A 12,452-nucleotide genomic window follows, 5' to 3' on the forward strand; every position below is an offset into this window, starting at 1 on the left:
GTAAAATTACTTAAATAATATCAATGAAGTATTAATGAAATGTTGGGTACTTGCTGATTTGTGTACCTTTTGGCGTTTAATCAACCCTTATACTTAACTTTTTAAACTGTAAGTTTTTGTTAAGGAGATTAATATAAAGATAAAGCGCCACGACATCCGAGCGGTTATAGGCTAGACCCGCAATGCTAAGATGTACTGCGGTACTAGGCTATATTCCCCCAGTCTATACCTTTAATGGTTAATATGAGAAATTTATAGTAAAGTATGTTTGCTAGTCGCCACTATAGCCGAGCGGTTATAGGCTAGACCCGCAATGCTAAGATGTACTGCGGTACTAGGCTATATTCCCCCAGTCTATACCTTTAATGGTTAATATGAGAAATTTATAGTAAAGTATGTTTGCTAGTCGCCACTATAGCCGAGCGGTTATAGGCTAGACCCGCAATGCTAAGATGTACTGCGGTACTAGGCTATATTCCCCCAGTCTATACCTTTAATGGTTAATATGAGAAATTTATAGTAAAGTATGTTTGCTAGTCGCCACGGTAGCCAAGCGGCTTTAGGCTAGACCCGCAATGCTAAGATGTATTGCGGTACTAGGCTATATTCCCAGACTATACCTTTAATGGTTAATATGAGAAATTTATAATAAGGTATGTTTGCTAGTTGTCTCCATCCACGATTCCAAATTGGTAGTAGAACGTAAAGCCTGCCTGAAAAAAGAGGCAATTACTTTTATTTTATCTTGACCTTTGTGATTAACAATTTAATTCAGATCTACACATCATTGTCTATTTCACGTGGTTCGCTAATGTCAAATAAGTCATATTTGATCTATATAATTTTTTTGTAATCTCCGACCTTAGTAAAGTTAATTCACCCCTTCTACATTTTTCCCAAGAAATGCAGAGTGATGTTGATAGAGAACATATCTCTCACTCAAGATATTTTATCATTTAAATTTCTTTATCATATCTAAGATAAAGAAATTTATATTTAAAAAAAACAATTATACCAAAGGAAACTAGAATTAGAAAATATGTACGATCGCACACATTCCCCTCATATAAGAGAAGAAAAAAGGAAGTAAAAAAATATGGTCAGTTGGAATAACAGAAATATGGAAGTAAGATTGCTACGGATAAAGGCAGAGATAAAGTTGTTCCAATCTAAGTCAGACTGCTGCTATAGAAGAAGTCTTTGTCTACTTTATCTACTTTGTAACTGGCTTTGCACTTAATAAAGTTTATCCTTAACACTTTTCTGCTCTCTCTTTCTCCTCCCAGCTTCCTCAGGATCTTTCTACCAAGGCATTACAAAGATTTGTGTAAAGACAAGAATAAATTTCTCTCAAAATAAGATATCATTTATTTCTCTCAATTTAAGCAATACACATTTATAAACAAGACTGAGGACTAATGTTTGATGTAGTAAGTACTCAATGAAAAGGCAATCTACCGCCATTCTGAAAAGGAATCTGGGCTACAAATCCAAATAAGGGAATTTTACAGCAAAATGACGATACGTTGAATATTTATGTTCGTAATCTCAGGATAGTAACCCCCTGGACCAACTAAGACCGGGAGGAATCACCTACTAGGTTATCTAGAGGATAGTACAATAAGCCTTCAGTGCCTTGGGCCACATGATCCAGCATGTCTATTGACCTAGACGATTTACTTTATTAATAAATTTTAATATTAACCATTAAATAAAATCCAAGGCCTAGACCGGGAATCAAATGCAGTAACACAAACTATTACTTAGCTTTGCGGCTTTTGCAAATGATATCTGAATACACTTTCCTATGCATACATATTTCTGCATAGATGCATAACTTCTAGGAGAAGTATATTTATAGTGAGGTAGACATGTGTGGGAGTACATAACTCACACCTACATGCATCTTTAGCTGGTATGTTTCGCTAAATGAACGTTGCAATTAAGCTCAGCTTTAACAGACTAGATCCAGCAGGCTAAAAACTCTCCTCCGCCAGCCTCCCCACCCCACCCGTTCGTGCACAAATTAAACTGTCTTGCTCTATTGTTGCATTATTATTCATCTTTATAGTTCATTCGCACAACTGCAATTTAAACTCTGGTATACTGAGTGCGTTATCGACTTTCAAGTAAGCATACCCACTACAATCGTAACGCTTTAGCTTTGATAAGGGACTGGGTAAGCTTTAAGGATTCATCCTTGCATAACTTTATTTACATTGATTTTTGCTGCAACTGCCTCAGGCACTATCATCAACCCGGAAACGTCTTTTCACTTATGAAAGTGTGGCCAGCCTCCTCCAGAACTATAGGCACTAAAACTATCTTTACTTCTCGTAAGATGAATCTGTGACCCTAGAAGAGCCCTCCTCATTGATCCAAATTTAGAAAGCAGGCATCCCAATCTAGAAGTAATCCATCCACATCTTAAGACTTCTACAGTCACAGGAAAGAAGAAAAAAATTGCTTGGCTTAGAAAGGGTTTTTACAGAAAGTCGCCCCCCCAGAATCATTTTCAGTTCTTAATGATCTTAAATTTATAACTATATCGATTTATGCTTGATATAAAGAATGGTCTCCTTTATGGAGGTACCATAAGCTTCTTCGAGGCGCCACGATAGCCGAGCGGTTAGAGGCTAGACCCGCAAAGCTAAGATGTATTGCGGTACTAGGCTATATTCTCAGTCTATACCTTTAATGGTTAATATGAGAAATTTTATAGTGAAGTACGTTTGCTAGTCGCCACGATAGCCGAGCGGTTAGAGGCTAGACCCGCAAAGCTAAGATGTATTGCGGTACTAGGCTATATTCCCAGTCTATACCTTTAATGGTTAATATGAGAAATTTTATAGTGAAGTACGTTTGCTAGTCGCCACGATAGCCGAGCGGTTAGAGGCTAGACCTGCAAAGCTAAGATGTATTGCGGTACTAGGCTATATTCCCAGTCTATACCTTTAATGGTTAATATGAGAAATTTATAGTAAAGTATGTTTGCTAGTCGCCTCCGTCCACGACACCTAACTGTTAGTTGGACGTAAAGGCTGCCTGAAAAAATAGGCATTTAGTACTATAAGCATCTTCGGACGACATTCTGCCAGGTAATGTCCGGTACTGTGTTCCACGAAAAAGAACAGGAAATCCTCTACTGAGTACACATTAGTAAAAAGTTGTGAAATAATAAGGGATGCATATTGTTACATCATAAAGTAACCGTCGATAATGTTAATGATGGTGCACTTTACTGAGCAATCGACCAAATTTCTGGTGTTCGACCCAGCCTAATTAAGAAATGGCCGCTTTACTGAGTACGAGTAAAGCTTTTGATCAAAATCTGTTAACAGTGTAACGTTACTAAATCGATTTATTTTTCTCGATAACGGAATCTCGATAATAGAATTTATTTATTTAATTTCATATGCTTATTCCGCTTTATTTACTGTAGAAACGAAATTTCGAAATTGTGACATCGCAACACTTCCTGTAACTAGATGTACAGTGGGGAAGTGAGGTGGAGAGGGGGGGGAAGCGCACAAACTAATGTAACAAGTGAACCAATGTCCATCCGGTAAACATTTTACCCCACCATCACAAACTAACATGTGTTTGTGTTAGTGACAAAGAGAGAGAAATACACACACACACACACATTCTCTCCGTAAATGAACAAGTGATCTCCCCCACCACATCACTGTTTTTGTCAAGGGTTTAACTTGGTGGCGGAACGGTTGAAGCTAGTTCGGCTTAACTAACTATTATAGTTGGACAGGTCCCTTATGTAGTGGTAGTTCCGTTTTTTTAAATTATTTTTTTACAATATTTATTTAAAAAAAAGAAAAAAGACGCATTCGAGCCTTACAAAGTTCGGGAAAGTTCAACGTTTTTCAAGGATTTTCCTTTGTTTATTAATTTACGTAAACTTTCGTCTCAATTCGGGCAAAAAGCAGGGGTGTTGTTGAAGGGGGGAAAAAAATTATCGTATCATTCAGTGAACACGCTGATTTTGCCCGCATTCTCTAATATCGTTTGAGAATAACTTTAAAGAAAAAAAAATGTGTAAATCGTTTATAGTGTAAAGTTCTGTTTCTCCCAATTGAGGGGCACAATTAATCCCGGCTGACCTGCTGGCCAATTCCAAAAAAGAAATGGAAAACAAGTTGACATGTTATCTAGTTTTACAGACTTTAGCGCTTGTTCATCAAAATAGTGGCAGCAGTAATGCAAACGGTAATATTCATCGATCAGCAGATACAACAGGCACTGGTACTGACAGCGTCCAATCTTCCACGAGCACTGTTGGAATTGCTACTTCGCCAGCAGATTTAGTCACACAGTGTAAATTACACTGTCCATTACAGGTAAAACTCTACATTATCAAATTAAAACATACATATAATATAAAAGGTTAAAGTGAATGATTTGTAAGCGAATTTGTCGCAAGAAGTGCACCAATATTAAACATTCACCATAGGCGAAACACTAGCCGAGCGGTTAGAGGCTAGACCCGCAAAGCTAAGATGTATTGCGGTACTAGGCTATATTCCCAGTCTATACCTTTAATGGTTAATATGAGAAATTTATAGTAAAGTATGTTTGCTAGTCGCCACGGTAGCCGAGCGGTTAGAGGCTAGACCCGCAAAGCTAAGATGTATTGCGGTACTATCTCTCAGGAGCGGTCTAAATTTTCTTGTATTAATGGCATCAGTTAGAATACGTCTTGTTGTTTAGTTCCTTAAATATATTTTGCTGGCGCCCACTAAACTGATAATACCCTGTGAGAAAACCTTTTCAGTTTGTGGACTATCTTTTGTCAGGTCCTCGGACACACCTCGGATGCTCAGACAGATCTTCGCCTGACTCAGATCAGGAAGGCGTGTGGTTTCAGAGTATAGCTCTGCAGACCTGTTCCTTTCAGCTTCTCGGAGAAATAATCATCGTCTACACCCATTATTTATAGGCTTTTATATTTAGCGGAACACTTTTAAAAATTATTGCATTTACTTGCGATAGTTGTGAATGTTTAATGAAGTAAAAAAAAAAGTAAAGTAATTGCCTCTTTTTTCAGGCTGGGTTAACGTTCTACTACCAACATACAACATACGGACGGAGGCGACTAGCAAACATACTTTACTATAAATTTCTCATATTAACCATTAAAGGTATAATCTTGGAATATAGCCTAGTACCGCAATACATCATTGTATTTCTGGTCTAGCCTATAACCGCTTGGCTACCGTGGCGACTAGCAAACATAATTTACTATAAATTTCTCATATTAACCATTAAAGGTATAGACTGGGAATATAGTATAGTACCGCAATACATCTTAGCTTTGCGGGTCTAGCCTCTAACCGCTCGGCTACCGTGGCGACTAGCAAACATACTTTACTATAAATTTCTCATATTAACCATTAAAGGTATAATCTTGGAATATAGCCTAGTACCGCAATACATCATTGCATTGCGGGTCTAGCCTATAACCGCTTGGCTACCGTGGCGACTAGCAAACATAATTTACTATAAATTTCTCATATTAACCATTAAAGGTATAGACTGGGAATATAGCCTAGTACCGCAATACATCTTAGCATTGGTGGTCTAGCCTCTAACCGCTCGGTTATCGTGGCGCCTTATTAGATGCCATAAAAAATGTAACTATTTTTAATAAAACATCCTGCAATACCTACTAGCTGTTATTAAACTAAGTCATTAAAAGTTTTGCAATGAACCTTACTAATTGAAAGTAAAAAAAAATTGTGCGACCACTGGATAAATCAACCACTGAAGCTGAATGAAAGTTCGAAACCGGTCGGAAATAGACAGAAAAAAAAAATAAGCGAAAAACTATATTATGCACTAGACGAAATCCCTGTGCTCCGAAGCGGAACGACTTATCTGTTAGTCACGTATAATTGAAGTTATTAGAGCTATTCAATTTAATATTTCCAAAAATTAAAATCTCTGATTATAATAAAAATAGAAAGGCTTATAGCCCTTTAAACCCACAGCCACCCTCTAACGTCTAATGTCTCGTTTAGCCTAGACTTTCCAACTACTCAGATCCACTCTTACATGTGTGCCTAATTCATGGACATCGCGTAGCATATCTCGAAAAGGAAACTGAAAACGTTCGAGTAACGTGTTTTTTTTCGGCAGAGATTTTTAAGTGAAATTGTAGTTATTAGATTTTGTAACAGAGCAAATAGAAATTTATCTTGTACGATAAATGTCCGTTAGAGATACTAGGAAGTTGAACCGTTTCATTCGAGATATCTTTATTGCAGTACAATATATTTCTATTAGATTCTACAAGCTTCATTTAAATCTCAGTTAGGCTAGTTATCACTCACAAAAAAAATACAAAAGAACAAATAAATAAATCTTAAGAAAATATATCTTGTTCCAAATGTGCGTGTATGCGTGATTACGTGAATTGACTACGAGCGGGGCTGACTGACCGATAGTCATTACTGATTATCAACAATAAGAAGCACAGTATAAATCCTAGACTTGAGATCTATAATACTACGACCATAATGATTGAGATAAATATGGCCACTTGTTGCCTTGCCAGTCATTCACTATGTGTTTATGTATTTGTGTGTGTGTGAGTGTGTATATGTATACAGATAAAACAACTTTAAAAGAAGGACCCAATCATTTATTTCTTTCTGTTAGCTTACATTAAATATATTTACAACACGTGCCATACTTTATAATTTTATATACATTATAGAAACTCCTTAACAAAAACTTACAGTTTCAAATGTTAAGTATAAGGGTTGATTAATCGCCAAAAGGTACACAAATCAGCGTGTACCCAACATTTCATTAATACTTCATTAATAGTCAAGTAATTCTACTGCATTAATTTTCATTAATAAGTTATTTTTTAGAATTTATTAGATGTCACAGACCCTTATGCTGGCCATTTTCGTCTACAAAATATAATATGTTCAAGTAGCACTGTAGATTGACTGTAATATCTAGTTATTTATAATAATCAAACTATTAATTACAGGTTAAAAAGAAAAACGTTACAAAAAATAAAAAAAAAATTATGAGGCTAAAAAATTCAAAACTTTTTTTTATAAAAAACTTACATCAATGATTTTGTTTATTTCATTTATATATTTTTATTTTTAAATAAAAATCGTCGGTTTAAGTTCATTGTTTGATTAAAGCAATTGTTATTTTATGAAGTAGTCAAACGTTTATAATAATAGATAATAATTATCTGGCTTTATCGCAAATAATATAGTTTCAATTACATTCTCAATCTAGGTATTCATCCCACAATGTTGTATATATGTAATATCGGTAAGACGAATTCAAGACAGTAGCCTACTCTAACTTTGTATTTTTCTACTTTAACATGCTTGTTCATATATATGTAGATATACATATTTTTAGGACAGCTAATTATTCCAGCATTTTACTATAAGTAAAATTAGGGGGACTAAATTAAATTACAATTGAGAAATCAATAATTGTTGTTGAATAATCTACTTGTTATTAACTGTGTGTTATTTGTGCTCACGAATATTTCGGTAAGACGAATTCAAGACGGTAGCCTACTCTAACTTTGTCTTGTTCTACTTTAACATGCATGTACATATATATGTGATTTATCATAATTATAACAAAAAATATTATAAATGAAGTGGCCAGCATAAGGGTCTGTGACATCTAATAAATTCTAAAAAATAACTTATTAATGAAAATTAATGCAGTAGAATTACTTGACTATTAATGAAGTATTAATGAAATGTTGGGTACACGCTGATTTGTGTACCTTTTGGCGATTAATCAACCCTTATACTTAACATTTGAAACTGTAAGTTTTTGTTAAGGAGATTTTTGTACGTTTTGGATAGATTTTCCTTTTTGTCTATTTTACAAAGTTACATATCTTCTTTACAGATTTTTTTAAACTTTGGAATAAGCAATTCTATCATTATAATCTGATAAGGTGTTAAGTCGGAACCGTAACTACCACTGGAGAGATTCTTTTTAAAGAATGATTATAGTTGCGTTCCCCCAAACCATCCTCAATAACAATTTTTTTGAAAAAGCGTTTTGAATAACATAGGAAGGTATTTGTACGTAAATAGCAAAATTAAACTGCGATTTCAGTACTTCCTTTTAAGAGGAGTAAGAAAAATAAACTACGATTGCAGTACTTCTCCCTAAAAGGCAAAGAGGCAAAGATTTTTTAATCGAACGACAATTCATTGATTTAAATCGGTTCACTCATTGATAATTTAAACGATTGCAGTACTTCCTCTTAGTAGGTGCAAGAGCATCAGCAACGTAGAGGAGCTTTAACCACTTATTCGAGCTGAATTTTATCAAAATCGGATTTAGCGTTATAGAAATATTGGTAATAATAGTTTTAGAAAGGGCCTTATTTGGGTGGGGCTAACTCCCCTCCTTATGAGGCACGGCGTCGAGACTTTTAAAGTGCAAATCTGTACAAAATTTCGATTCGAATGACACTTCATTCATGAAAATCGGTTCACGTGTCGATAATTTGCAACGATTGCAATACTTCCCCTCAGCAAGTGTAAGAGCTGATCGCCGCTTTAATGTTACGTAGGGGAGCCCTAACCCTATCATCCTACCAAATTTTATCAAAATCGGGCCAAGATTTACAGAGTAATTAGTAATAATAATTTTGGAGGGGGCCTTACATTAAGGGGGCTAACTCCTCTCTTGTTTAATGTACAGCGTCGAGACTTCCAAAAGGCACATCTACATAAAATTCCGAATCGAATGACACCTCATTCATGAAAATCGGTTCGCGCGTTTAGGCGCTACGTTGTTTACAAAAAAGGTAACAACAAGAACAAGAACAAGAACATTTTTTGAAAAAGCGGTTTTTGCTCATTTTTGGCAACTTTTTTCTCGAAACCTATTAGATCTGGGTTGTTGCAAAAAAATTACAGTTATAAAGGAGGGTTTGCCCTTTATTTTAAAGAAAATTTGGGAATTTTATCTTTTATAGAAAAAGAGAAAAAAATTGTCAAAGTTGGGTGTTTTTCAACGTTACGCTTTTTCGTGCAGTTTTTGACGATCAACCCTTATACAACTGTCCTACCGGACAGTTTTAATATTTACAAACAAAAGTGTTTCATTTAAGTGAAAATTGTGGTTTAGGTTGGCAATGCTGGGTAATATCTTTGATGTTATCCGTCGAAGCACGCATGTTTATTTGTATCCCTGACCGGTTTCGAACTGAGGTAGATTACATTTTCTGCACCAAACTGATTTGAATACTGAAGTTAGTCCGAAACCAGTCAAGGAATTCAATTAAACACGCGTGCTACTGCGAAATGTAATTAAATTTAAATTTAATTCAAAATTATTAAAGTCATAAAATAAGCGCCGCGTTAGCCCAGGCGGTTAGAGGCGAGCTGTAAAGCTAATATGTATTGTGGTACTGGGCTATATTCCCAGTCTATACCTTTAATGGTTAATAAAAGAAATTTATAGTAAAGTATGTTTGCTAGTCGCCACGATAGCCGAGCGGTTAGAGGCTAGACCTGCAATGCTAAGATGTATTGCGGTACTAGGCTATATTCCCAGTCTATACCTTTAATGTTAATATGAGAAATTTACTGTAAAGTATGTTTACTAGTCGCCACGATAGCCGAGCGGTTAGAGGCTAGACCCGCAAAGCTAAGATCTATTGCGGTACTAGGCTATATTCCCAGTCTATACCTTTAATGGTTAATAAAAGAAATTTATAGTAAAGTATGTTTACTAGTTGCCACGATAGCCGAGCGGTTAGAGGCTAGACCCGCAAAGCTAAGATGTATTGCGGTACTAGGCTATATTCCCAGTCTATACCTTTAATTGTTAATAAAAGAAATTTATAGTAAAGTATGTTTGCTAGTTGCCACGATAGCCGAGCGGTTAGAGGCTAGACCCGCAATGCTAAGATGTATTGCGGTACTAGGCTACATTCCCAGTCTAAACCTTTAATGGTTAATTCTCGTATGAAAAATTTGCAGTAAAGTATGTTTGCTAGTCCCCTCCGTCTACGACACCTAATTGGTGGTTGGACGTAAAGCCCGCCTGAGAAAATAGGCAATTACTTTACTTTACTTACTTTACTTTACTTTACTTTACTTTACTTTACTTTACTTTACTTTACTTTACTTTACTTTACTTTACTTTACTTTACTTTACTTTACTTTACTTTACTTTACTTTACTTTACTTTACTTTACTTTACTTTACTTTACTTTACTTTACTTTACTTTACTTTACTTTACTTTACTTTACTTTACTTAAAGTCACAAAATGATAAAATTAATTTTTTTTGTATAACATAAACACACAAAACTATAATAAAATAAGAAGAAGAAAAAAAGGAAGTTATTTGTTATTGAATTGTTTGCAAACTAGCTATGCACCAATCAGCGTTGACCTGTCAGAACGGAAGTAGGCTGGCCTTGCTATGAAATTAAGCGTCCACAGAGCGCTACCAACGTGTGCGAGCGTGTGTATGTATTGTGTGCGGTATTTGTCTGTATATCAACCTGTTAAACCCATCTGTTTGTTATCTTTCAAAAATAGCAAAGATTGAAAAATCTGCTTGCGGGTACCCCAACTACTTCCTTCTACTTTAGTTTTCCAATCCATATCTTAAATAGTTTTCACTTTCTCTTACTCTAGTAAGTAAAAGAAGGCAATGTAATCGTGCCGATTTTCGATTTTGAGGGGCCCTAGAGGAAAAATAAGTGGGGTTTCCACAATTTGGTCCATGAATGTAACCAGTAACTAACCCTCCCCCCAAACCGCAGAAAGTTCCACTGTTACATTTCGCTTAGTTACCTCTAGAGAGGATGCCATAAGTTTTAGTGAAAATCAAGCAACCTGAAGTACCGGATTTTCGCGAAAACGGCTCTAACAATTTTCTTTAAACTTGGCATTCTAGTTGCATGTCTATAGATCTAGAGCTTTTATTTAAAATGTTTTTCCTATGGAAAATTCTGTCAAGGATACTTCTGGGAAAGTAAGTAGATTTCCTCTAAAAAAGTCAATTTTCCGTAGTCTTCGGTGTTTCTCGTGTACAGAAAAGGGGCTAAAAATGTGCAGATAGAAATCGAGTTTGGAGATAATATCTCAATTTCCCGGTACCTCAAATACCTCAATTTTCCTCCTTTACACAAGAAATTTTCAATTTTCTCGACATTGGCTCTGAACCAATACTTTATGTATGTGTTAAATAAAAACTTAAAAGTATATAGCATCACTGTCACGACTCAAAATTAAGTTGTGGTTAGTACTTTCCGAATAATCTGAATAATTGCATGGTTACCACGGTTACCTGAATCTTCAAACTCAGTAATCAGATGCTGGTAAAACCTTGGAGATAATAAATGCTATAATTTGATGTAATTTGTTATCATGATGCATCTACTACAAGATTGCACATTGTAAATTCTTTATTATATTTACTCTATACTTTGCAATGTAATCGTACGTCCCAATCGGTTGAAAATTTGCATTAATAGTTACTTCTGCACAAATCCGGAATCCTTAACATTTGACACGATCTTTCCATCCCCAACTAAAAAAAAGAAAAAAAGTATAAGTAAAGTAACGTCTATTCTTAAAGGTAGGCTTTACATGTAGCTACCGGTAGCCGAGCGGTTAGAGGCTAAACCCGCACAGCTAATATGTATTGCGGTTCTAGGCTTTAATGGTTAATATGAGAAATTTTGCAGTAAAGTATGTTTGCTAGTCGTCACGATAGCCGAGCGGTTAGAGGCTAGACCCGCACAACTAAGATGTATTGCGGGTTGTATATTCCCCGACCTATATCTTTAATGGTTAATATGAGAACTTTGTAGTAAAGTATGTTTGCTAGACGCCTCCGTCCACGACACCATCTTAACTATCAATTATCTCTTCTTTGCAAACTATTTGGGAAATTACATTCATTTCTCTTGAACACTCCCACACTAGTTGTTTGACATTTGCAATAACCACTCGACAGTGTAGAAATGTCATGGCGAAACGGTCGAAATACTTTACGACTATTAGGATATCCTAGAGTAAACATTCACTTTGATTTTCCTCTTACTAGTTTTTCTCAAGGTTCTAACTCAGCAATTTTCTTCAGTTTTCTTTGAATATCTGAAACATACTTCTTGTAAGAATTATACTGCTTGGAAAACTGTCCATTAAACCGAAATTACTCTCTAGAGGGAAGAGCCCATTCCTGATACTGTGTTTAAAATAATATTTGGTAGATCTAAGTGTAAGTGTAAAGTAAGGATGCCAAGTTAAAAGAAAATTGATGATAAGAGCTGTCAATCAGGGATAAACATTCCCATTCCTCCTATCTCATCCCCTTCTTATGCCCTCCTAAGATATATTGAAGAAGGCTTGTAGAAATTAAAAGCAACTGAAGGATTCTAAATGGGGTATGTACCCTCATAA

General features: G+C 35.5%; 1 protein-coding gene across 1 annotated transcript in view; it reads left to right on the forward strand.

Moving 5' to 3' along the window:
* Positions 1-3,999: 3,999 nt before the first annotated feature.
* The window catches only part of sev (receptor protein-tyrosine kinase sevenless), a 120,357-nt gene continuing 111,904 nt past the window's right edge, over positions 4,000-12,452 (forward strand). The window contains exon 1 of the mRNA XM_074125081.1: positions 4,000-4,355. Coding sequence (XP_073981182.1) covers positions 4,143-4,355 — 213 coding nt within the window. The 5' untranslated portion in view covers positions 4,000-4,142. The remainder of the gene's footprint in view (positions 4,356-12,452) is intronic.

This window comes from Rhodnius prolixus, unplaced genomic scaffold (genome assembly GCF_049639745.1).
Source record: "Rhodnius prolixus isolate KJV_2025 unplaced genomic scaffold, Rpr scaffold_1, whole genome shotgun sequence".
NCBI lineage: Eukaryota > Metazoa > Arthropoda > Insecta > Hemiptera > Reduviidae > Rhodnius > Rhodnius prolixus.